The 27,368-nt window shown below is 36.2% G+C and overlaps 1 protein-coding gene across 2 annotated transcripts in view; it reads left to right on the top strand.

The window, feature by feature from the left end:
* TRIM24 (tripartite motif containing 24) overlaps positions 1-27,368 on the top strand; it is a 65,996-nt gene that overhangs the window by 19,261 nt on the left and 19,367 nt on the right. Inside the window, exons 2-7 of one of the 2 annotated variants that reach the window (XM_026119765.2) lie at positions 12,807-12,925; positions 20,716-20,863; positions 22,647-22,779; positions 24,087-24,203; positions 25,432-25,546; positions 26,188-26,334. In XM_026119765.2, coding sequence (XP_025975550.2) covers positions 12,807-12,925; positions 20,716-20,863; positions 22,647-22,779; positions 24,087-24,203; positions 25,432-25,546; positions 26,188-26,334 — 779 coding nt within the window. Of the gene's footprint in view, positions 1-12,806; positions 12,926-15,634; positions 15,819-20,715; positions 20,864-22,646; positions 22,780-24,086; positions 24,204-25,431; positions 25,547-26,187; positions 26,335-27,368 lie in introns of those variants that run through there. The other variant, XM_064514056.1, reaches the window with a different exon arrangement.

The raw sequence follows: 27,368 nt of genomic DNA, 5'->3' as shown, positions 1-27,368 counted from the left end.
GAGCTTACTTTCAGATAAAATTTCAATAGTTTGTTCCCACTGTTTAATCATAAGAAACCTGTTTCTTTTTTTAAAAAAAAAAGGGGGGGGGGGCTGAGGTAGTTGCTATTTGTTACTAAAGGTACAGGTTATCTCTAATAGGTTACATGTTCTTTTTCTTTTTGCATGTTCCTGGTAGCAACCTTTTTATTAAGAGTCTTTGAAGTTCCTGTGTATAATTTTTTTAATGCCTGCATTCCAAATTTTTTAAACACCTCTTCCCTAATAGAGTTTAATACTTGTTATTCTCAGCTAAGAATTCAGAATCTTTACTTACAACAAAGCCTTAGTACAGAAAACTCACAGAATCCTCTGAAGAACATGCAACTCTTCTGTGATACTTACTTCTGATGTAACTTTTTCTTAAATTATATTCAGTGCTTCGGCTATTAGAATCTTCTCAGCAGAAATTAAGCACAGGCCTTTTGTTTTCAGCTGAAACTGTTCCCCAGTCTGGTTTAACACCTGATCGCGCTACTGGAAGTGCTAGCAAAACTGAGGTACGGTGCTGTGGTGAAAGAAGAGAACAAGTAGGAGAGGTTTGCAAACTTATTGCAAGATTGTTACTGTTGCTACCAGCTATTTTTTAACACCTAATCAAAATATTAGGCTACTGTTAACTCTGCACAGCAAATTCATGCTAGAGTCAGAGAATGTGAAATAGTTTTTCTAAGGGTATGAATTGATATCTCATTTTATATATTACAGATTGATATGACCTTAATGTTCAGCATGTTTTATAGATGGTATTAAGTGTGTGAAGTATGTACTGTCATGTCTCTGCTTTGTTATTAGTGTATTTCGCAAAATCGTATTGTATATTTGAAAGTTGAGATTCATTTTGCTGAACTTCAGATGCCTACAAAGTAGGCCTCTACAAATGAGCTACTCATCTTAGGCCCTCTTTATAGTTAGCAGAGAGATGTGGATGCTTTTAAGGTATGATTCATATGGCCAAGTGTAGACATCTACTTTTAGGATGAGATGACTCATGACCTAACTATATTATCTAGGTCTGCATTGACTATGAAGAAAACTTAGCATAAATCTTAGACACATGAATCCCACCCAAAGTATTAAAATTTTGCAACACTACAGAGAAACTGAATCCCTCTTTCAGGTGCAAAATTTAACTTTCACTTTTTGGAGTATCCTGGTATAGTAAATCAGTATTATTTTTGTGCAGCCATGAGGAGTTATTTTTTCATACATTCAAAAAATCTGCCTATGACATTTAAGCTTTAGTATGAGGCAGTTTTCGACTATTGGAAGTAATCTGAATAGACTAGATTTGGAAATCTTGGGGTTATTCTGCTCTAATAAATAAAATGGCTTGAATTTTTTCTTCTGTTCTGTTAGTACTTTCTTGCAGAGCACTCAGACCTATCTGATGGAAACTGCCGGAAGTAAGAAGTATCTTTTTTTATTATTGACTACACTTATCAGAGTGAGGATTTTTATAAAATATTGTTTGTTCCTTTTACTATCTCTGCCCCTGCCAGCAGCAAGCTTTTTAAGAAAAAGAATCTTGTAATCACTGTAATATTCCCATGTTAATCATGAAAGCGTTTACTGTTGTACAATAGCCCTAACTTCATCACAAATTAAAAGTGTACCTTTATAAGTATTCAGTGTTTATTGATAAATACACATTAAAAACATCTTTCTCACTGTTAGGGATTTAAGTCCTGGACACTGTACTTTTGTGATGAACATGCTATTATCATGTTGTCATTGGAGAATATATTGAAGAGATGCTAATTAACATAAATCCTAGTTCTTTATATCAGCCTATCTTTTCTTTTTCTTCCCTCATCTAAAAAAGCCAAATAACCTAAACAAAGTCAGAACCTATTCTAAATTAGCATATTATTTCTATGTACTTCTGAGCATCCACTCCCTGCATATACAACTTCCAGATGAAGCTGATGGAGACTTCCATTGTATTTGTTATATCATTATCTCATTTTTGGAGATAATTTCAAGGAAGTTAACAGAGAGGTATTGATGACTTCTGAACTATACAGTTGTCCTCCAAGAGAACTTCAAAATAGATATCCATATAGCAGAATACAGATAGATGCAGCAAACAGTGTAATTAACAAGTTGATGGCTCTGGACACTGACACTAAGGTGATATTAACCAAATTTTCTTTTAGAGCTGCAAACTGTAGTTTTTTCAGGTACTGTATAAGAGAACTTCTATGTGCCTTTCAGTTGTATTTTCAACCAGAAATTTAAAATCACCTGCAGGAGCTCTAAAAGCAAAGGTAGACAAATAGAGTGAGATTCAGGTGCACAAGCTGGAGTACCTTGTGCCATTTTAGACTTTCTGCAGTCTCTGTGATATTCAAAAAAGGGCTGGCAGATGTCATGAAGAATCTGTAGGAGACCTGCTTTCTTTTGGAATAGTAACTGGAAGCCAGGCAGGATATCCTCCTCAAATTACATACATCCATTAGGCACCTGAATTGCTTTCCTGAGGTGAGTGGCTTGAAAAAAGAGGGCCAAGAGGCTGATCTCCCAAGTCCTGATAGATAAGTTCTGGTTATCTAGCAGGGGCCATCTTGGGAATGGGAAGAGACTCGTAAAAGAGGAAGATTGTAAAGGGGGAAATGAAGGAAGTGAGTGAAGCAATAATGAAGAGTGTCATATGTTGGAAAACAATATTCATCTTTTCAGCACAGGATTGGAAAGAACCAACTTCTTCAATGTCTCCTAGAAAGGCTGGGTTTTTTTGTTTGTTTGTTTTGGGTTTTGGGGGGGAGGAGGTTGGCTTGGGACTGGATCTCACTGCCCAAATGATAATTTACTTATATTTACTTTTCTATATCTATCATTTCTGATAATAGATGCATTGTACTGCAGCTACTAAACTGTTAACCAGTCGTAGGAGATTAGAATTCCAAATGATGAAGACCAGACTATAAAATTTGTTGCCAAAAAATGACTACTAGCCATGCTCAGAGCTTCAGTGAGAGATCCATCTCCTTACCAGTTTTTGGCAACAGTATATATTTACCTCAGTGCTGCTGGCCTTTTAACTACTAATAACAACATGCCTGCAGCTTGCTTTTGAGGGAGAAAGGTATTAATTTTTGCTCAAGAAGCACATGGATACAGTGGACTTAAGCACCATTGATGGGAATTTAGACTGTCTGCCAAATAGTATTTCAGTAGAATGTATATATCTAGGCAGTACTAAACCCACTTTCAAAACGTTAGCAGCTTGAAAAATAAAATACTATGCTGCTCAGAGAAAACAATACAAGAATGTCACTGAATCGTAAAAAGCCTTGCGTACAACTTCATCGCATGTGCTTGAATTCATTCCGAATCTTCTAAATATAAGCTGGAAATACTTGACAATTTCAGGACTTGAAAGAATGTATTTAAATTTTGATGAAAGAAATGCTCATCGCTTTCAGCTATGACAACTGGCATAATTGTTGGCAGCTTCCTCATTTAAGCATGTTCATTGCAAAGGAATGAGGTGGTTTTATATTCATCATCTTGCACTTAAATATTGTCTATACCACAATGGTAATATTTCCCTTTGTTATCATTATGACACTTCTTATAATTGTGTTGTCAAAGGAAATACATTGGGCAATCTTGGATGTGGACATTAAAGTCTCCTTTCAGAATTTAAGGCATTCAGAAAATGGCCAGAGAGCCAGCCCTTGCAAAATACCTAGTTTGACAAAGTCTAGTATGTGATATCTGAAGTGTTCAAAGATTGGGCATGCAGGGCAAAAACAATGAACCATTTCACAGAGCAGCTGAAATATTTGAATTCAGCTCTGCAGCGCTTTCCAAGAAAGTCAATGCACTGCAGCATAAAAACTGGCCTGTAACACTCTTTCAGAGGGGGGATTATCGCTTTGTCTTTGTCTGTCTTTCATCTATTTACATTTTAAAGGGCGATAAACTGAGCATTGAGATTTTAATAAACTTATTCGCTAGATTTGTGGTCGTTTCGGGTGTTTGTGGTCTGACGGTAAGTGGCAGCTTCCTCTTGGAGATGCATTTGCTTATTGGTTTAATCTAGTTCAACTCCGCTGGCAGCAGCAAGCTGTCACAACCAGATAGAAGCAGTTTTTTCTGGAACAAACTGGTTTGAAGAAGTTGCCAATTTTGCAGCACCAGCATTGGCTTAATGAGAAACAAGAGGAAAGCAGTAATTACTTTTAAAATTTATTCAGACGTTATTGCACATAATATCCTCTCTTGAATTAAGTCTTTCAAATGTTTGTTTTTAACAGAAAAAACATGACCTATGTAAATATAACCAGTTTACCCTCAACCCCATGCATTTTTAATGGAAAACCTTGCAGATATTAATGGCATGTGTATACACAATGAGAGGGGGAAAAGGATTCTGTAGGTTATAATTGAAATGTCCTAATTTTCTGTGTAGTTATACTACAAATCGTATAGCTGGCATTGTCTTCAGTCTCTAAAATACTCTCTGTTAATGTTAACTAGCCTGTCTGTTTTTTAAAATCTTAGCTGTACATGAGACTCAATCTTAGTATTTTCTGTTCTGAAATCTTGATAGTTAAAATTTCAAACTAGGCTTTTCTAAAACTGAGGAAAAAATCGCCCTATTAAGCTTTGCAAACGTAATTAATTTATTCTGTAATGGCTATGTCATTTTAGGGAAAAGTAGTTACCAGTTGCTTCTAAGTACTCTGTTTGAAGGCAGCTGTCTTTCATGAGAGGTAATATTTTTTGGATTGACCTGTAGTGAAGAAAGGCAACTGTTAAGCCCCCTTTTTTAGTACAACACTTTGCATCTACAAACAAAATTACCCCTTTGGATTTACAGGTGGTTATCCAGTGGTTTTATTAATGTGGCTCTGAAACCTTTTTGTTACCAGTGGAGATCCAAAGGAGCTGAAACTGGGACAGACCAGACCAGCTTCCTCCTGTTGTCTCCTAATGCTTCAGTGGTCCCAGGAAATTGAGAACTGAGTTGGAAGTCATACAGCATATACCTTAAATGCATTCAGCTGAAAGGCTTGAGATGGCATTAAAGTGGATGCAGGGCATAGGTTCTGAAGAAGCCTAAGACTGTGTCGCAGTTTCCTTTATGTGTCTGAAACATAGGCTAGCATTCCTTGAAGAGGCATATGCATGTGCATCTGTAGTGCAGGAGGCTGTGCAAATGTTACAGTGGAAACTTAACTCTTCCCTCCTCCCCCCACCTTTGAATCCACATCAGATTCGCTGACCTGGTTCGCTACATGGCAGCATAAGTCTTTGTATTGGCACAAGAAGGGTTGCTATAGAGTAAAAATGAATGGACAGGGGAGCCAGCATTGATACTTTTGTTGGCAATGTGGAGTCCAGACCTGATTTAAGCAGGGGCAGGATGTAAGGTTCCCCAATTACTTTTTAGCAGCACCCTCCATTTATACTTATATAAAGAGTGATCTTCTCTTCCCCTTCACTCCTTGCTGCGTGCCCTTGATCCAGCTCACTCTGCAGCTGCATGAACACCTATCCTGGCAGAGGGACTAGGTGAAAATACAGGATCTTACCACTTAATATTGCCTGATCATTGTCACAATAATCATGATGCTGATTGTGGAACTCCTCTCCAATTAAATACTAAGTTTTTTCACCTGCCTGCCTGAGCACTCCAGAAATATTTGTTCCATTAAAAAAGAAAATCTTGGATAGGATTATTTTGGGAAAAAAAAACCCAATGACACTTGAACTTAATTCCTCTGAGCAAGAATAAACAGGAATGTATGCTTTTAAAATCTTCCTGTCTTCAACGATTTCACAGTAAACACTAACATTACGTATTGATGCATTGAGAATACAGTTAGTTCTTCTCAAAGCTTAAAGGACTGCAAACCCAATGTTGGCTCTGTGTTTTAGGTTCTCCTTTTGCTTGCATCAGTGTACAAAGGCAGGAGGAGAAACAGTCTCCAAGCCTTTCTTTTTTCTGGATAGCCAGTATACTTTTTTTTGGTTTGGTTTGTACCTTTGAATGAAGATACTTAAAAGTGATAACTGGTTATTAACAGAAAGCAAACTATGCAAATCTTATTAGGTTTCTTGAATTTGAAAACTAAAGTCTGTGTAAAGTGGGGATGTGCTCAGTGAAAAAGCATTTTAATGCCTTTTAGCTTAACCTTTGTACTGTTACGCTATTGTAGACTTCGGAGTGCTTACGACAGAAAAGTAAAGCAGTGGTTTGCATTCTGTGTGGTTAGTACAAATGGATGGGTAGGACCAGAAAACAGGTTTCTTGTTATCACAAGAGTAAATGATGATATGTAGGAGTAAATTTTCTTAATCAGAAGGAAAGATGGTGAGTCAGATCGCAGCCAACTGAAGTTTGATGGAAGGTTGAGAGGGAACAGTAGGGTTGGAAGCAAATGGGCAATCAGGGCAAGATTGTCTTTTTGACTGAAGTCCAGTCAAAGATGGAAGTTTTCTGTCTGAAGGTCCCTGGTATGACAACCTCTGTAGCTGCTCTAGTGTGCTAGAGTCTCCTCTGGTTGGATCATCTTTGGTGTTTGTTTCCTTAAAACTAAGAGGTAGCTGGTGGCGGTGATACTACTTAAGCCAATGTTAGAAAAATATGAGGTCGCCCTTGCACAATTCTTTTTCCCTAGAGGGATAATAGGAAAAGTAGCTTGATCTCAGCTTGTTTCCTCTTCTAAGTAGTAGTATGCATTTTTTTCAGATATTCCCTCTGTCTCTAGAATATGGTGCAACATCAGGAATTATGAAAGGAAGTGACATTAGAAATACCAAGTGGCAACTTTTATTTCTTGCAATGTGTTACCTGTTAGAGAGTCTTTAAGAAAGAAAGTTACTTTTCTGTAAAAATTTATTTGCTCATGGAAGCCTCCTAACTATATGGTTCAATTCACCTGCCAGTACCTCAAAGCTCAACTCTTTGGAGTTGATTTGGTCAAGGATGAGTTGAACATTAGAACTGTCACATGTAATTTAAGAGCTCCCCTACCCCCCCCCCCCCCCAATTTTATCTGGTTGGCAAAATTTCAGGTTAGCTGAAATGTCAAACTGATTCTGATGCCATTTCTGATGCTTCTGCATGACAGTTGCTGTAACAATTTTTATATAAAAAAGAAATTTTTTATACTCAATTTTTGTAGACTTCATAATATACCTGAATAATATGTACTTGGTATAGCAACTACAATTGCAGAAATAATTTTTGGATTAGTGAAAGTTTATGATGTTACTCTACAGTATGTGGATTAATCATGTTTTGTGCTGCAACTTTGTTTTTTTCTCTTTTTCTGCCCTAATTCTTTTTATGGAAATTGGTGAGTATTTTTATGGCGGATAAATGCCAAAATAGTTTGGGGATTTTTTTTCTTCCTTTAAAGTAGTAGTGTAGTAGTTCTTTTGATAGCACAGTATGCTTCTCCCATAGTTTCAATAGTGGATGATTTATTTTCCTTACCAGTTTATATAAGGAAAATCAACTAAATGGCTTTTAATATCTTGCTATTAAGAATTTGAATATTCCTGAACAGACCACGGTACAATAGCTGCGGTTCTCAGACATGAAGGCGTTGAAGTATATTGTGGCACAGTTCAGGAAGCTAGTGTCTTGAAACTAGAGGAGGGACGTGTTGGTAATAAAATTAAGGCATGATTAGAAAGCTATTGCACAATTGCTTCCAAATCTTAACACTAAAAAGAAAAAAAAAAGTTTGATTCATCATAGCACTGCAAAAGAGTCTTGTAGAGAGACTTGATGGAGGAAATGTTAATTATTTCAGAGGTTAATTTAGGAATCGCATTCTCTGCATACTTAAGGAACAGTTTAAAATGTAATGAAATGTTTATGGGGAAAAGCGTACCAATGAGCATTAAAAGCAGGCACATACATGGAATGTAGTAAGATGTCGAGGCTATATAATATAAAACCTGCCTTTCTATTGCATTCCTCTTCCTGCATGTAATTGCAAGTCTTTGCTGAAATGCAAGCAGGAGAATCTTCAGAAAAAAATAATTGTCCTTTTTGTTGTTCAGAAAAGTTACCGAGTCAGTTGCTTGGTACAGTACCTGTTGGCTCCTTAACAAAAGGGTTTGCACGTGTACTACCATGTTTGCATCAGAGTCATCTGACTTAACACTCTTTATCAGTTATAACTGTTCAAATCAATATGTCTGGTTTCTTGGTTAAAAAACAAAAAAAAAATCCTCCTATCAATAGGCTGAGGAGAGCAGTAATATTTAAAGTGTACAGTGTCCTGTTTTGTTGCTACAACAGGATCTAGAAGAAGATACCTGTCCATGGTCTGAGTTGAGCCTTTTTATGCAGGAGAGCTGGATAAGAAAAGAGTTTTCAAAGCATGTCTACGATTTCCTCATCAAACCAACACCAAACACAATATATATTATAAATACTATGCTTCCAGATAGTAGGAACTTATTTAAGCTTTCAGATCATTAATATGCTGGCATTTGTTGTACACTATTTCCATTTTTATTGCTGATATGAAAAGATTTACAGTTATGTTTCAGCAAGCATCTATTTGAATTTTCCTGCCATCTTTTAGAAATGATTTCTCTTAAGCTACCCTAATATATGGCATCATCTAGACTAGTTTGAGGATGGTGGCACTATTTTAGTCCTCCTCCAAGTCCTTTTCCTTGGGGAAAAGGAAGAAGTCTGAGATCTCTATAGCCTGTGATGTTCCAAAGTAGTAGAGATAGTGTTTGACATGAAGTTATGTATTTCCTAGGTCTCTATAAAGCCGGAACACTACGGAGTGTTATATTCTCCATATAAATTCTGCTGAGTTGTATATGAATCAGCGTCTTTTTCAGTTCTGCTTCTGTTCTCTTATTAGCTAAGTCTTAACCCTAATTTGAAGCATTTAGCTTAAAAAAAAACATTAGGTCTGTAATACCCATGCTACTGGACCAAATGTTATTCTAAGAAAGGACTCTGCACATGAAAAACTTTAATATTTTTGTGTCATCTTCAGAATCAGATACTGAACAAATCCAGTGATTTTCTTGCTCCTGTTTGGGTTATTTCTGGTTTATAATGAACTGCAGCTTGGCTTCCTCTGATATGTGCTCTTAGGCTAGCGATGATGCATTTTGGACTCGAAGCAACATAAATAATCTAAGTTGACTTAATTCCAGTCAGATCTGTGATACTTGGTAACTGTAAAATTTTTTTTAACTATATGGCTGAAAACAGCTTTGCTTGGCCTATGTGTAGTTTTATCATTTTAAGCAAAAAGCTGTGTTCTGTAACTTGTATTGTAAGGTAGGAATTTTCTTCAAAATGACTATTTTTGAGTAAAACTTGAGTCCTTAATTACTGCAGGTAACCCTCATATCATCAATAGAGGTACTAACATTGAAACAGATACATTTGTCCACGAGCTCTGCTAAATTAGAGTTTGTCCTTACCTAAATATAATCAATGTTCTTTTTAACTTGTAATGCGTTGTTTATGCATTTGCCCCTGTTTTCTCTTTAATTCCAAAATAGTCATCGTCTTTCCTCTTCTGCCTCTGTTTTCCCACAGGAAGCTCTGAATTCTGGGTTTGTTGCAAACCATATCTTTTCCTTCCTGGTAACTTGGTGTTTGTCTTAGTCATCTGGGTTCTGGGTAACTCCTGCCGCCTCCTCGTACACCCCAGGACTGTGCAGTGATTAAATGGTGCACTCTAGTATGCCATTTGTTCACAGATAAGGAGTGTGGGTAGAAATACTACTGCCGTTGCACAGCTTATTCATGCAAGACTGTCCGTGGGGGTGGCTAGATTCAAATTACAAAGTGAACTTGCAGGAATTCATTAGGTAGTGTTATTTTGCCGTGACCCTTTTGTTTCAAGTGCAACACACATCTGAAAAAATCAGTACAAAACGCTCTACTTGCACCTACCATTTGCCACTTGGAGAGTGGAAAGGAAGTGACCAACACATGGTTTTCATTGTTCAGTGCATTACTGAAAGAGTCTTAGATACAACAATGGTAGCAGATAAGGACCCATAAAATATGTTTCTTGGCTAATTTGTATTTTATGCCTTTTGCCAAAAAGGCCTATGTTGCCCACTGTGTGCATAACAGTGTAACTTGACCGTAACAGTTACACTGAGTTCGCAATATTAGATGTTTTCATTTAAATCTACAGTCCTGAAGACAACTAAACCTAGATTAAATCTGATTTGTGGACCAGTCAACAACCCAGGATTAAAACAAAAGCAAATTTACCCACTCACAGTTGTAGAACAAAACCTTGACTGAAGGCTAGGCAGCGTAAGGAGTTCCAGAAGAATTTTCAAGTGGATTTTGAGAGGTTTGTTCAGCTTTGCTGTTCTCCTTCTCCCATCTCCAATCTAATATTTCTAAGCAATCTATCTATTGAACAAATAGTTGGCAATATTCTTTCAGTGAAAATGCAAAAGAAACATTTGGTTTCAGTGATGAGGTGCATAGCAAGGATCTCTAAGTTCCAAAAAATGACCACTGTGAATTAACTCAAATGTGCAGTGTTGCTCTTTACTCATGTACTGTTCCTACATTTCTTAACTTGTGGCCTCCTGCCCCGCCCCCAGCCTTTTGCACAGAGTCTGGAATATAAATTCAGCTTAGTACCCTTCATCTGTTTCAGAAGAAGTGGTTCCATATTTAACCTTCAGTGACACTGGCCTCATGCTCCTTCTCATATTACTTTAGCATAAGCAGTTGTGCATTTGGTCAGTGAAGCAGATTAGGGTGCTGAAGAGGAAGCCTGGGAGAGCAGGAGAAATCTATCCATGGCTGAATCGGTTTGCTGGTCTGGTTCTGTCTCCACCCCACTTCCAAACACTTGCAGAGACTGACACAGTCACTTGCACTGGCCCAGAGCAAAGCACTATATTGGGGCCAGGAATGAACAACTAGGAACAAAAGGTGGTTTGTAATAAGCACTACTGAAAAATGTGAAAAAAATACAGTCTGGTACAGCAAATGTGTAGCTTGAATATTATGAAATTTGTTCACTCTTGTTTGTGTTAAATTGATTTGCTTAATAAATGGAGAAGTTCAGTACTTGGAGTTCTGTTAGTTACCTGGACCTACTGGAATTGGATTTCTTAATTATCCTTCATGATGATAGTTAAAAAAAAAAAAAAAAGTATATCAAAGGAAGTTGCATACATATGCATTGAAACACACAAATTGGCAAAATTAAAATTATAATAAAAACAGGCTTAATGTTATCATAGCCTTTCAAATGAAGGTGAAATGCCTTGTACACAAGTAGAAAGCCTGTGGCTAAATTTCAAGAAGGGAGAGCTAATTTAGAAAAAACTGGACTTTCAATAGAAGATTATTTTATAGTGGGTTGACCAAAAACATCTCTAACATGCATTGGAAGAACACTATGAAAATTTTACATGACTCTTGTGTTGAGCACTAACAGTAAGGAGTTACGTTCATTTGCAGAAAGTGAAATATTTAATAGTTTCTCTATTTACATGTTTCACTACAAAAGTGAAACAGGAACAAAATTAAAGCCATATCAATTTAATTAAATCAGAAAATGCTGATTTACATACTGGTGTTAAATTTACTTGGTTTAAGCGGTGTTTCAGATCTCCTGTAGGCGCTTACAATTACAATTCCTCTGACAAAAGTAGCTGTAGGTTTGGAATCTCTTGCTGTGGACTGACATGACTATTCTACTATAGGCCTTGAATGATGACTCCCTGGTACTAAGTGGTTATTTCAGCCTAACTTCATTTCATATTTTTTCTTTCTGGTAATAATGACAGTGGTGAGAAGATAATTTTTTTTTAAAGCAAGATATTAATGCCAGCATTTTAGAGATCATCTTAGACAATAAACGAGCCCTAGCACTCATAAGACACACCGTTGTCTGAATCTGGGAAAGGTGTCTACTTCTAAGCGTTTCTGCAGATCATTTCCTTGTCCCTGTTGAGCCCAAAGTTTTGACACTCAGTCTTGTCCTTTTCTTTCTTGAGAGAACTTTCAATTGTCTAACCCTTTGAGTTACTGGTTGTTAGCCCGACAAAACAGCTCTTTCTTCAACGTGGAGTCTAAGTATGTTGTTGTCTTATAATTGTTCCCCAATAGGTCTTGCTGGAGATTGGAGGGAAAAGGCCTTGCTTATTTATTCCTATATCACTTGCTTGCTTTCTCTTGCTTTTTATGAAGGTAGACACTATGTTAATACAGGTCTCTCCTATTCCTCCATTATACAACTTGCCTTGTTGACTAGATCATGTAGAATATCAATTAAATTTATTATATTTCAGTTTCTTACATTATATAGTCTAGTCAGTGATGTTGCATTGCTACTATTTATACATATGTGTGTGTGTGTGTATGCATACACACACATGTGTCTGTGTGTAATATTGCCGAATGTCACTAATACTTCATATTTATTAATGTTTACTTTAATCCATTCTATGACAACAAATTGCTCATGGGAAGACATTCTCTTCAGGAAAAAAAGGAATTAAATTTCTGTAAGATAAGAGCAAGTTCAAATCTAAGTAGAACTGAAACAAATAGATGCTTGATCTTGGTTAAAAGAACATATCATGAGGAAATAATAAGCAAAAGGTTATTTTGGTGATAAATGAGATTTAACTTCTTTTCACTTGGACCTTATTGACAGGAAAGTATTAACAATTCCTTTCAGAATATTTATCCTCACAAACTGTCTTTGAAGTTGTTTGATAAATCTTTTAAGTTGTGCAAACATAATCAGTTTAATCTTTTCCCCCTCCAGTTGGTGTTATCCGTTGTCCAATCTGTGGACAGGAATGTGCAGAGAGACACATCATAGATAACTTTTTCGTGAAGGATACGACAGAGGTTCCCAGTAGCACAGTAGAAAAATCAAATCAGGTAAGTGCATTAACATGCAATCGAGTTAACACCTTTTGGCTGTGTATACGTGTCTTTGGCTTCTTGCTGCATGGCGTTTTTGCTGTTCATATGCAGAAAAATCCTTCAAATATCTAGTCATCATATGGAATAATTACTCTAGACAATGAATTAGAATCAATTACAGTGCATGTGAAGAAGAGGGGTATCTAGGTCTAAACTACTACTAGTTATTGGGATAAAATTACATCACAATAACAAAAGATAAGAGTAAGGAATAGACATTAGAACGCAAATTTCTAGACTTGGGATGGAACACTTTAAGCACTCTGCAGCAACAACCTCATTGATGCTGTGTAAGTAATTTCAATGTAAAATAGAATCCTCTAGTTAAATCAACTCTATTCTTCTAATCTTAACACTGACAAAACATTCAAGTATTTAGCTGGAATGCAGTTACCAAACAAAAAGCTCAAATTTCTAATGGGGAAGATGGTATGTTGTGTATTTTGTAGATTGCCTCTTCTTTCTTTTGCAATCAAATAACAGTCATCTCATAACAACAAAAACTGCTTGTCTGGAAAAGTAGTAATATCTTTTTCTTTTGTTTCTTTTCCTGATAGTTTTCAGGAGCAGATGCTCCAGAGTGTAGAGGCAGTACCAAATGAATAATTGCATCTGTGTAGGACCACAGTTTAGCAATATCTGAGGTCAAAACATTGCCTGTCTTCATTTTGAGCTAGTAAGAGGAAAACAAGCATCTCTTCACTCATAAACTTTTAAATAAAATCCAGGAACTTACTGCAACCGAGTAAGCCTCTTCATATGTTTGTGTTTTCTTCATAATAACAGTCCGAAAAGGTTGCTTCATCAGAGTTGCATTAATTTTACAGTAATTCCCTCATGCTTGGATAGTTGTCTTTAAGAACTTTTATTTTTAAAATGTCCCTTTTGTTTCCCTGTCTAATGGAAATATATGATTGATCCTTAATCTATTTTGTTTTGGGAAGGCTTCTTAGAGCTCCTCATACTGTGTAGTTTCTGTTTCAAAGCTTAATTGAAATTTGTGCTTACACATAAGAATGTGTACGTCTCTCAAGAATGGATAAATGTACCCAATCATGTTTGTGATGTTAGCTCACTGACTATTAAAGGCATATATTTTGTTGTCTTCTCCCAGGCAGGGGGAGAAGACTTAAGCTTATGTCTCCAAAACCATTCATTTAACTGTCTAAGGCAGTTTCTAAGGCAGATTGCAATTGGACTGCTGAGAACCTTAGCTGAAACTGAAATTTGGTTAGGAGCCTCAGGAAGTATGAGCAACGTATCTGTATTTTCTTTATGTGGAATAAATTGGAATTATTTTGTTTGTGTTTCCTTCTGGGTGGGGGAAGATATCTGATTCGTGGAGATGGTTGCAAGATTTACACTAAGTCTCCCAATACTCTCCCATTAAGACTGAGAAGATAAATAGTTCCTGTTGCACTGAAAATGTGATCACAATAGTTTTTCTAGTGATGTTAATTAGGAAGAGAAACAAGATAACAAATAACTCTGTTACACAGAAGTGGTCCTTAATTTCTTTTATTTTGAGACTGCCATATCATCTAGCTTAGTTATATGACAAGTTTCCTAAGATACTGCTTTGGAGGGTGATAATAGAATTACTTTTCCTGGTTTTGGAGACAAAATAGTTGTCTTTTCCCTCTAGAAATTCTTTCAACAGTCTGCCAAAGTTAGGTGCGGAATTGAGGCCCTTGGGATTTAGATAAGGCATAGAAAGTGCAAAAAGCGTTCTTTAGATTCATGCTTTAGATTTTGTGGATGGTCATAACTGTGTAAAATTGGGTGTACTTCTATGGATCATACAGTGTCAAGGAGTTATTGAGCATCTACCAAACTCAGTGATGTCAGGATAAGTTGGGCACTTCCTCAGAATTGAGAGAGAGGTCTTTTTGTTTACCTTCTGATCTTGATCTGCTGGAGAGCAATCTGGAGAAATTTCATGTATTTCAACAGCTGATTTGGAGTCATCCCTTGTTATACTGAATGGTGTGAGCAGATATCAGGGAAGTTCTTCTTAGGTGTCTCTTTCCTTAAGTTTTCTTCTCTGACTTTAATATTACTCTTCCACTCCATGCTTTGTTTCTGTCTCTCCCCCACAAAAAACAGTGAGCTGGCTGGTCAGAAAGCATTTGTGTTCTTCAGCTAAGTTCTCTGGCTGAACACAGAATGCCTCCTGCAGCAGTTTAAGCTAAACCAGCAGACTTTGTGCTGAACCAGCTAAGTAGTACATTCATGTGCTCTTCTGCTGACTTTTTTTTTTTTTTCTTTCTCCAATGGACATGGCAATTTTGGCAGATGCCTGCGAAGTGAACATGTACCTTATGCCCTGGAAAGGAACCACGTACAGTTCCATTTTGTTTTAATAGATTTCTTTTGGTGTGTTAATAAAGAGACTTCTGAGAAATCCCTTTGTACTTTGATTGGCATTGGCAGCATAAAAATAACTGTACCACTTCATAAGCCTATTGGTTGTGAGGTGACAGGGTTGACTTAATGGTAGTTAAACTAACTGATCAGTGTCCTGTTCAAGAAGGAATGTTATGGGTAGAAAGATGCTACATCCTTCTCATCTGTCTGTCTTGTTTTGCCTTGAAAGGGAAGAAGTAAGAAAAGAAAGAAAAATTGCCAGTAGCAAGGCAGGAGATGGAAGAATTAACATTGTAAAAGAGACTGAGACTTGCAGGAAATACTGGACCAGAGATCATCCAGATTCTGTCAAAATTTTATCCAAAGCTGGTTTTCCTGTAGAATTTTTTTTACTGAAATGGTTTATCCTTGTTTTTTCTACTTCCTGTGGCTCTGATAATTTGGCATCTTTAGCAGGATGTTGAAGAAATTTGAACTGGAGGTAAGCTGGGAGTTCTGTGTAAGGGATATGGTAGCTTAGAACAAGTGGTCCATTTTTGTGATTAGCCTGTATGTGTGTGTTGTCAAGAAGAACCAGCTGATTTCAGTTCAGGAGAGACTTTACGAAAAGAGGACTTTCAAATTCAAATCTTGCTTGCCTCAGGTTCAAAACAGTAATGATGCTAAAATAGTTTTTAGCATATTTAATTTAAACAGCAGGAGTAAATGGCATATGATGGAGCCTGGGGTTGTGGGATGAGGAAAAATAATTGGAATGCATTTAAGTGTATCCATCTAAAATCATGTTTGCTTTATCTGAGCCTGATTTTGGCAGTTCGGTACCCTACTTACAGCTGTGCTTTCTAGTAAATACCATTGAAACTTCAGTAGCAAAAGGAGTAAGCAGAAAGAAAGTATAAAACTACCCAGTATATGTCCCACAAGGACCTTCCTGGCTAGCAGTAAAGAGAATATTAAAGATTTTATGCTGCCTATTGGCATATGAGGCATTCCAGAAGAAAAGAACAAAACTAGCTTGAAATGCAGCTGTGATCTCTCTGAAGGTAGTCCTTATGGGTTGCGGGCAACTAGGATATAAATACTGTGAGAGATCAGATGCTTTCTGGTTTTGTTGCATTATGATTTATTGAAAGACTTTGCAAAATTATTTATTGTTACAAGTTTGAAAATAAAATGAGTTATATTTGATTTATAAGAATGAGTGGAAAGAAGTTTCAAACCTAATAGATGATATTGAAGCAAAAGCTAAATATGAAATAAGATTAAAGGGTTGACAAACCAGAATATTTATGAACTTAACATCAGAGTTGTGCAAAGCCAAGAAGTCTGAGATTGATGTAGAAGAGTGTAGGTGACAACATTGAAGTTGCCACAATGTATTGAACCTCTGATGCATTTTATTGCAGGTGCTTATTCTCCTAGTGTCTGCATCCAAAAGAGAGAAATGTTTAGAAACATTTTGAATAGTGAGACCACTTCTTGTATCTTTACCAGTTACTGAGCTGAGATTTTAAAAAGTCATCAGAGGAATGAAGAGCAGTTGGAGTTTGTATGAGATACAGGGAATGTAGTAACAAAACCAGGTGTGAGTTTAGATCTGATTGTAGAGAAGGGATATGATACCAAGAAAGCAAGTCTGACTGTGGTGTAACGGAGGTGGTAATGAGGACAACTTAGAGCAAAAAGTTTCTCTAGTTTTGTGTGGTGCCAAAGCAACCACCATGTACTTAATATACTAGTTATTTTTTGGGAGAATATATTAACAAAGCTTTAGCCGTGGCAAAAACTTATTTGAAAAACAGTGATTTGAGATAGTGGGTAGACTGAGGAGGAGTTGCAACGTGGTTTTGTTGTGCTTGAGAGGCAGCTGTTGATAGGAGACTGGAAAAGGAGGATAAGTTGCTTAGGGTTGATGCATTTGAGATGTCAGCACATGGTTTATATTTAGAGTTATGTATGTGTGAAAATGTCCAAAAAGAGAGTTGCTTTCCTTAGTGACTTTGTATCTGCCTAGAAATAGTTATATAATTTGTAGCATCAATATTTTTTTCATCCGGTAGGGGTAAATATTACATTTCATTTACACTGGTGAAATTTGGAACTGAATATTCCTCACTGAATATATTCCTCTGAACTTCCTGGATGTCTTCCTTCTAAACTGGAAGTTTTTGCTTGTTTATTCAACATCATTGATACTCAAAAGTATAGTTATCTGGTGGTTTTGGTAACTAACCCCTCTTCCAAGAAGACATCTCCATTACCTGAACTTTTACACGTAAGTTTATGTTGCTAAGTAAATAAGCAAGCTTCTTAGAAAGGAAAAATATTAACCTGCCTATAACATACTGAGTAACTTCAACTTTCATTAAAATTGAATGAAGGCTGAATGAACACTTCAGGGGTTATAAATACTAAGCCTAGTAAGTGGAGTAGATATAATTATATGGAAAAATCTATTAAAAATAAGTGTCTAACCAGGATCAAGATTTAAAGGTTAACTAGGGAGAGCTTTCCCTGAAATCACTGAAGGACTCTGCTTGTATGAGTTAGAAAAGTAAGGGCGAGAAAGTTTCAGGTTTTGTAGGAAGAGCAGAGCAACTCTTTGCAGTAGTTGTACTACCAAGTACCTTAGATATATGATTTCTTGTCATAACAAGGAGTTTTAGCAAAATCCTAGCTATAGTTGCAAATTCATATTTCAGAGAAGCAATGGATAGAAGCAAATCTAATTTTATCTAGAAGGCATGACTTCTGAAGGCCTGAGTTTTGGTGTCCATGAATAATTTTAGAAATCTGTCTCTCACACTTGGCTTTGAACAGTGTAAAGTTGGAATATGTATTTAGGACTATGAAAAGGAGGTTTCAGTTCATTTCATTTGGTGGCAGCTGGTTATTGGTTATTGAATCACAATCTTCAGCATCTCATTCCAACTATAGCAAGTCAAACCAGTTGAAAAAAAAATCTAAAGCAAATTGGAAAAAAAGAAAATAGATGAAGATCTCAGAATATAAGGAATGTTTCATTTCTGAAGTCCTTTGAACTCACTTAAAGGTCTTGGCATGTAGCAAGTTTATCTGTCTAAGTTTGCTAAAGGTGACCTGGAAAGGGTGTTCGTGTTTCCTTTTTTTTTTTTTTTTTTTTTTTAATTGGCTTTCTGTCATTTTATTTTGTCTTTATTTGCTGCTTTAACATATAAAGAATGCCTGAAAGACGACCCCCCCCCCCCGGTTTCTGCTTATTTTGTTTTCACTTTTGAGGTTTTTTTTACACTGGAAAAACCTATATCCAACCCTTATTCTCTGGTTTGCTAAAACACCTCTGTACATCTGCAGGTATAGTCTGATGATATTTCTGTGGCAGCAAAACTGCTTTTAAAAGTTCTTTCCCCTCCTGCAGTAGTTCACTGCCTAATCAGATGTGCTTATGTAACTGATCCATGGGTCACACTGATGGAATTGATCTGGTTTTACACCACAGTTTTTCAAAGGATTACATTGGTGCAACTGAGGAGCAGAGATCTGGAAAAGGAGATGGGAGAGAATTTCTTTAATGGTGTTTGTTGTCAGAGATAATGTGACATTGGAGTAATATCTCAGTGATACTTACTTGCCTGTTCTAAAAGTTTGCTTATGAAGCAATGTTGAACACTTAAGAATACTTCCTTTTTGCAAAATGTCATTGAAATTAGAGCTTAGAAGTAAAAATTTTCAACTTCCTGATTATAATTCCCTTCCTTTAATTGCTTTACTTCTGTTCCGTTGACTTTTTTATGATCTACTGACTTTGTTATTTCTCCCTCGACTGCTAGTATAGCTAGGACTAGAGTTTTTATTAGTAAAAGAAGAGGGGAGATAAACAAAACAAGTAGAAAAATAAAATTTTAAGAAGGTTTTTTAAATAAAACTTTCAGGCCTCCTTTATATATGATAAAGAAACAGATAAGGGGGCACAAGCCCATTTTTTTTTCTTTGCAGGTCACCTTTAATGAAAATGAATCGCTTCAAACTCCAAGTGACAACAAGAGGGGTCTACAACCCTTGAGTTGTAACTTCCTTTCTCAGAAGATATTTGCTTTGAGAGGCAACATGGTCTAGAAGAATAAGCAGAGCGTTGGGAATCTGGAACTCCTATGTTCAAATTCCATTTCTGTCAGTAACTTGTTATGTGGCCTAAGGCAAGTCAGTTCATCTCTTTTCCCCTAATTTTCCTTATTTTTTTGAAGGGGGAAACTGGAACACAGTTCTAAATGTATATTAGCTATCTGTAAAGGATATATTTACTGCCTCTTCAGCTATATTTATCTTTTGAGGGTGGGCGAGTTGCACTTTTTAGATAGAAATATGCTACTAGAAGCAACAAGAAGAAAGTTCTATCACTGAGATCGGCAGGATATACAGATCTTCAGACATCTTGAGGCTTGTGTTAGCAGCAGTGTTAGATGTTGATAGAAATAGATGGCAGTTTCCAGACGTGCGTCTGCATAAACATGTTCGTTATTGTTACTACCAAGATATGACTACAGAGGTATTGTAAGAAGGAGTTTAAAAGGAAATAATGCTATGAGTATGTGAAGTGGTGTTGTCTATCATTCATGGTTTTCAACCTGTTTTTCAAATTGTGGGTTCATAGAAATTTTCTTGTGGAGATACAGACTCTGTGCAGTGAGGTTTTGGTCTGTTAGCAGGTTTGTTTTCCTTAATTACTTTCTTTCTAGACATTTTGGGTATAGCCCAAAGACACGAAGAAGCTAACAGGCCACAGTTAGAAAGCTATTGTGCATTGACTGAAGATCTCTGTTCTAGGTGTGTTTACCTATAACCTTAACTGAAATGGTATCTTAAGTTGTGATGCAAAGATTCATGAGAAGAACCCTGCTGCTTAATGCTGTTTGTATTTCTTGAAATTTTAAGCTGGTGAATGGGAACTAAAATTAAAGCTTCTGCGTATACTGAGAAAGGCTTTTAAAACTAGAGTAGCATCGATCCCATTCTTTCTTTAGTAAATAGTATATAGTAAACAGTATATGGCTTCTAAGTGTGCAGTATCAGACAGAAAGTAATGATTTGACCTTTTGTATATAGTAAACAGTATATGGCTTCTAAGTGTGCAGTGTCAGGCAGAATGTAATGGTTTGACCATCATGTCAGTTAAAGTTTTATGTCAGTTTTAGAGTAACACTGAGTAAATGACTACTTTGTTTAAAAAGTCCCATTCAATTACTTTTATGTAGTTATTTGTAGTGTTCTTGTATTTCAGTTTTGCCTTCTCATTTCATTGTTTTCAGAACACTGTAGAAGTGCATTGATAATACGTGAGCAATAGCTTGCACGTCTATTCCATATTTATTTTGATAGCTACCTTTTCTTCTTTGTGCCAGGTTTGCACAAGCTGTGAAGACAATGCAGAAGCTAATGGTTTTTGTGTGGAATGTGTAGAATGGTTGTGCAAAACCTGCATCAGAGCTCACCAGAGGGTAAAGTTCACAAAGGACCATACTGTACGACAGAAAGAGGAAGTATCTCCAGGTAACACATTTTGTTTGTTCTTTCACAAAGGATGTATGTCTACATTGGAAAAATTTATTAAATCACTGCATTTCTTTAAAATGATGAAGTTAAAATTTTCTATTCCTTAATTCTAGTAAATATGAAAGGACAGATTCATTATATTGTAACTCCCTTGGTGTGTAAGAATTAGTTAGTGGAAAATTTTATTTTCTGGTTGGTAATAGATATGGTTTAGTAGTTTTCTGCTCCCAGTTACTTATTTCTACTCTATTGCTGAAGTTTGCAACCATCTGAAGTGATTCCAGTCTTTGTTCTTCTGCTATCCGTTTAAGTGGATCTCTGAAATGATCCAGCTAACAAAAGAAAAAAAAAATATTTAAGCAGATCATTTAATGAATCTGATTTAGAATGTACCCACTGAAAAGGTTGAATTTGTCGTAGTTGGGGGTATGATAGCCATGAAGGAGAGAGGCTTTTCTATCAGATATGCTACCAGTAGCATAATGGTAAGAAACTCTACAGACTAGCATTTGATATGGTTTTTACGCTAAAATGTCTTAAACCACTAAATACACATATAGATTTGATGTTTCACGTGGAATGATTGGAAATGATTATCCAGACTTTATAGATCAGCTGCAGAAAAGTGGTTCTTCATGCATTTGGCTGCTGTATTTTTCTAGAGCTCTGACAAATAGTAACATGAACTTATTGCTGTATGTCACGGTAAAAGGAGCACTAATAGACTATAATTCTTTCACTACTCTGTTAATAAGGACATGTTGTGTTAGCAGTAAAGCATGCCAGAATATACATTTCTGGTGAAGTATATCTTTTTTAAATTTAAATTTTTTTTGCTTTAGAAATTAGTGGAAAATATGTCGTAAATTATGAAAAGCTTTTCTCAGTAGGATTATAGGATAATTCAGGTTGGTAGGAACCTCAGGAGGTCATCTAGTCCAAACTCCTGCTCAGAGCAGAATCAGCTGTGAGATCAGACCAGGTTGCTCAGGGCTTTGTCTGTTTGGGTCTTGAGAATCGACAAGGGTGGAGACTGCACAGCCTCTCTAGCAATATGTTCCACTGCTTGACTATCCTTATGGTGAAAAGGTTTTCCTTATATTCAGTGAGAACCTCTCGTTTCAATTTACACTCATTGCTTCTCATCTTCGAGCAACACTGTAGGACAATGATAAGCATCGTGATGATACACGTTCCACTATTTTTGTAAGTCCATTGGCCTTGGCCTTGCTTGGTCTATCTTGTTTAAAAAAAAAAAAAATATATGGTGGAATGAATATATATGTATCTAGTCCTGTGAATTGTATATGTGATGTGGGCTATCACTTCTATAATCATTATTGCTCAAAGGGTGGTTTCCAATACAATACTTTGAAGATAAAAGCTATATTCTGTATTTCACTTTCAGATGGGGTGAGTCAAAAGTGAGTACTGAGTATACAGGGAAGTGACAGAAGTAATGTGCAACTGTTGTTTAGCATGGTTTCGTGAGGAAACAAAGTTGATACGCGTGCTTCTTGTGTATTCAGTCCTCTTGAAAAAGTTTTAGAGTTTTTCCATGGAAGAAGGTGTTAGCTCCACGCCTGGTCAAGAATGAGAGATTATAATTTGTTTAATAATTGTATACATCTGTTGTATTCTTGATTAGGTGTCTCGATACATCCTTTTACCGTCTAGGTGAGGAATATGGTAAGGAAAAGAATGAGAATATAAAGCTTTAGCAATTTCAAGAGACTGCACTGGACAATTTCAAAGGCTGACATCTTCCTTTTTTCAACAGAGGCAGCTGGTGTGTCCAGTCAGCGACCTGTGTTTTGTCCTTACCACAAAAAGGAGCAGTTGAAGCTCTATTGTGAAACCTGTGACAAGTTGACCTGCCGAGATTGCCAGTTACTAGAACACAAAGAGCACAGGTATCAAAACAAAATATACATCTTGTGCAACTCATCACAATAAGTTATCTGGACATTGATTGTAGTTTTAGACATATGTGATGCAGTTGGGTGACCATCATGGAAAAAGGTGCAAAATTAAATTTTCTGCTTAGAAACAAAGCCTGAGAGTAAAAAGAGATCGTGTCAGGAAAAATCTTGCTGAAAGTGTCTGTGATAGCTGGGAATAAAATCTGATTCTTCCAGCTTTTAATCTCATGACTTGACCACAAGAGCTTTCTTTATTGGCAGTTTATTTGGATGGAATTCATTGCTATGCAGCTCTTCAGAGTCTCATTAGAAAGCACATGGGTTGTATTATGTAACTGTACATTTATTTGTAACTTCTCCCTTTTGTCCTTCAGCAAGATGATTATGTAAGACAGTATTACCAAACAAATTCAGAAGGGAACAAATGGGCAATTTCTCTGTGAAGAAGAGTAAACCTAAAATTTGACTATGTTGTACTTTGAGAACACTGTTTGTAACACTCAGATCTTTGGATTGCTTTTATTTGATCATCTTCTACTGGCCGTGCAAGCAGAAAAGTAGGATTATGTACAACTTCTGAGTACAGAGCAATAATCTTACTGGATAATGCATACAGTAATGGACTGGGGCAGATGTAGTATTAGGTTTAACATTAATATGCTCCCTGTTCCTGGTGTGAACACCTGATGAACTTGCCTGTCTGATGAGGCAGACAAGCCTGGTGGAGAAAATAGCTGGGAAACTGTTGGTCACTGTTGCTCCTTGAAAGAGGCTAAGTCTTGATCTTGCTGAGTTGCAGTCTTCCTCTTCTATTGACCTTGTTTTAGGATTTATATCCCTTCCAGAAAGTACTACCTTTTTCCCCCTTCAAATTGTTGATGATTTCAGTTTCTTGATTTAAAATGTTGCTGACTTTTGCTAACTCGGCAATCTCACTTTGTTCTGTTTCTACATCCTTATCTTGCATGAAGTAATAGCTGACCTGCTCTTTCACTTACAGACTAATGGCTATAGCACAGCATTAATTTTTCCTTCAGTAAAATTGGGCAAAGGTCACACAGTATCCCTTCACATTTATGAAAAACATAATTCTCAAAATACAGAATCAAAATTACAGGAAATATGCTATAGCTATAATATGTCAGCATTTGCTGATGTGCATTTCCATGATGACAGTTAAATTCTGGACTTGAGCAGCATATTTTTCTTCAAGTAAAGAAGTTTTTGGTAAGGCATTCTGTTTTTAAAGTATATAACACACTTTTCATGTGTAAATACTCACTGGTTATTTACCACAGGTACCAGTTTATAGAAGAAGCTTTTCAGAACCAGAAAGTGATCATTGAGACACTGATCACCAAATTAATGGAGAAGACTAAATACATAAAATATACAGGGAAGCAGATTCAAAATAGGTATGTATCAGATTTTGAGATAATACTGACATAGATGGCATTTTTGTGTGTATTGTAATTTACTAACATGTTCAGATTAGTGGATTTTGTACCTCTCCTTTAATACTTCCAGAAGGAGCATTTCTAAAATGTTTTAGAATTTCTAAAGTTTTCTATTTGCCATAGTGACTGTTTGCCTGTTCAGTGTGCTTGGTTTTGTTACACAACTGTTCTGTTTAGCTTGTGGACTTAATGGGCAGCAATAGCTTGAGCTTAACAAAAACAAGCTGAAAAAAACAAGACTGTAGAAGGCAGATATATTCTTCCTTGCCACCATCACACTTATTTTCTTAGTGTATATCCATCTTAGAAAGTGAAAGGTTATGACTCATGCTTTCATAATGTATGTGACAGATGTATTTGTAGACTTACATAATAATTTTATGCTTGGGGCTTTAATCACCTGGTATTACAACCCTAGGAGTGAAATAAATCTGTAAAATGCATGCTGCAGTAGGTTCTTGTAAATGATCCTACAGCAGATTTTAAAGGCAATACCCAGAAAGGTTCAACACAGTTTACTGGATGCTGAGTGCAGCTTGAAGTCTTACTCTCTCTTTACATGTCTTTGCTCAAGGATGGTGGAGACAAAAGAAAGAGGAGATAGATGCCCATGCCCTTTACTTCTTTTGTTTCCTCTAGGTGGTTGTACTCTCCCTGCCTTTTAGCAGTAGCAGTTTTCATAACATGAAGTTATGCTTCCCTAGTACCAGTTTGAGAACCAAGTGCCAAAGGATTTTTATTTAATGGTATATTATTGAAATCATTTAAAGTAAAAACAACTGTATTGTTTTGTTTCTAGAGTACCATTCTACCTCAGATGGAAAACAGTTAAACTTTCTTGATTTCCTTAGTCTGTTCCAAAAATGTGTGACACAGTTAAAAATCCAAAATTTCAATAACAATGAGCATTTAATTTTTGTCAGTGACAGGTGTCAATAATTTTACAGGCTTATGTCATTAGAATTTTCCACCAATAAATTAATTTTATCATAAGTAGACAGTCACCAGTGCTTGCTGTTTGTACATATCCCAGTAATTTTCCTGATTAAGAGCATTTGATAGCATATGTATTAATTGGTGCATATGACAAATATTGTAGTCTGGGCAACAGGAGGAAGTTTTTAAACTATTTGGAGGGTGGGTTTGTGAGCTTAAGAACTGAATTTTCTGTACTATTTACTTGCAGAATCCTTGAAGTGAATCAGAATCAAAAGCAGGTGGAGCAGGATATTAAAGTTGCCATATTTACACTGATGGTAGAAATAAACAAAAAGGGAAAAGCTCTGCTGCATCAGTTGGAGGTAATTTCATTTATATCATAAGAAACAAATGTCAATCAATGTTTTGCATATTCAGATTAAAATAAAATCAGTTTATAGCTTTAGACATCCATGCGTGTCCCACTGCAATTCCAAAGCAGAGAAGTGTTTCACACAAAAGCCATTTGAGCAAGTATTCTGAATTCTCATCTGTGTTCTCTTTTTATGGATCAGAGCCGAGTCCGAGTCTAGCTTCCATTTCCTTGCTTTTCTAAGTCATAATTCTATGTATCATGCATGAGAAGTCTTTCCATCAGATTTGTAAGTATCATAAATTCAGCAATCCAATAGTATATCAAAGGAGAGAATTGTCTAGGATGGAGACCTAGAAAAATATTACCTCCAAGTGTCTTTAAAAAAAAAAAAAAGTGTGTCTAGAGAGGCATTATGTATAAAAATGTGTGTCATAAAAGTCAACAGGAATCTGTGCACACAAAACACTGATATCTTGAAAACATATACTGACTTTTGTTCTGTTGGATATCTGCAGTCTGGGGGGGAAAAAAAAACTTTTTAGAAAAATACAGTGAAACCATTTGATTTTTGTGGATTACCAAAAAGAAAGCTAATGCATTTTAACTGTAAATTGAATTCTTTCACTGGAACTGCTTTTCCACTTGCAGACTCTGGCGAAAGAGCATCGGATGAAACTTCTGCAGCAACAACAGGAAGTGGCAGGTCTCTCTAAACAGCTGGAACATGTCATGAATTTTTCCAAATGGGCAGTTTCCAGTGGAAGCAGCACAGCCCTGCTATACAGCAAGCGCTTGGTAAAGTTAAGAAGATACCTCTGTTAAGTTACTTAGGGATTATAGTTAAGGCAGATATTTTTGCCTGTGACACCAGGAAATTAAGCTTGCTGATGACTTTCTACTATTTGGAAGATCTGTTTAATTTTTCATGTTGTTCTCTCAAAAACATAAATTCAGAATGTTTTTAATAATTTAGCACTCTGATCCTGATTCTGTCCTGCTACCCTAACATAGAATTGTTGTAGGCCTACAGAAGTAGGGATAATCCCTTCCTCTGGAGGATCATGAAGCATTGAGCAAAGTTGTTATGTGTGTCCTACATCATTAGCATGGTTCTTTTCATTACCTTTTACGGTTTTCGAGTTCAGAGAAAGAAGGCATTTATATATCCTATGAAGTCTGATATCCAGCATTTTAATGTAAAATTAATGTATTGCCTTGTTCTAGCAAACTAACGTTCCATTAAAAGGCTTCAAAACTTGTTTTTTTGTTTTTTGGGGTTTTTTAACTGATAAAAATGAAGCCAAGGCTTTTGTTTGTCCATACAAACATTTATGAAGCTAAATATTTCAGTGCTAAATTGGTACTTAAGAGCTAAGCGCACATGCTTTCACTAAACTGACTGATCATGATGAACAGAAATCCTAAAAAAAAAAAAAAAAAAAAAAAAAAATTGAAACCAAAAATAAATAAACAAAAATGTTAACTGTGATTTATCCAGAGGTTACTGGATTGTACTAGCCTGACAAAGGAAATCTGTGGTAATATTGAGGGAGATGCTAAATCTTTTCTTTTCAGTTCCTATAATTGCATTACAAGATTTTTTTCTTTATTTTCTCATTGCTTAGTTGAGAATCTGCTGTATTTGTTATTTGTTTGTTTTGTTCAGATATCCATTCAAATACTGCAGGCTGTAAGAGATAGTGGAATATTATTATTCAGTTTTCTCAATTTACTTCAAGTGGTTAAATTCATTAGACCTGCCTTGCGCTGCCTCACCAAGTACTATTTTTTAAATTAAATAGGGAAAAGGGACATTAAACTGAGTCATG

Source organism: Dromaius novaehollandiae, chromosome 1 (assembly GCF_036370855.1).
Source record: "Dromaius novaehollandiae isolate bDroNov1 chromosome 1, bDroNov1.hap1, whole genome shotgun sequence".
Classification (NCBI taxonomy): Eukaryota; Metazoa; Chordata; class Aves; order Casuariiformes; family Dromaiidae; genus Dromaius; species Dromaius novaehollandiae.
The sequence above is the reverse complement of the archived record's forward strand: the minus strand, read 5'-3'. Positions and strand labels throughout refer to the sequence as shown.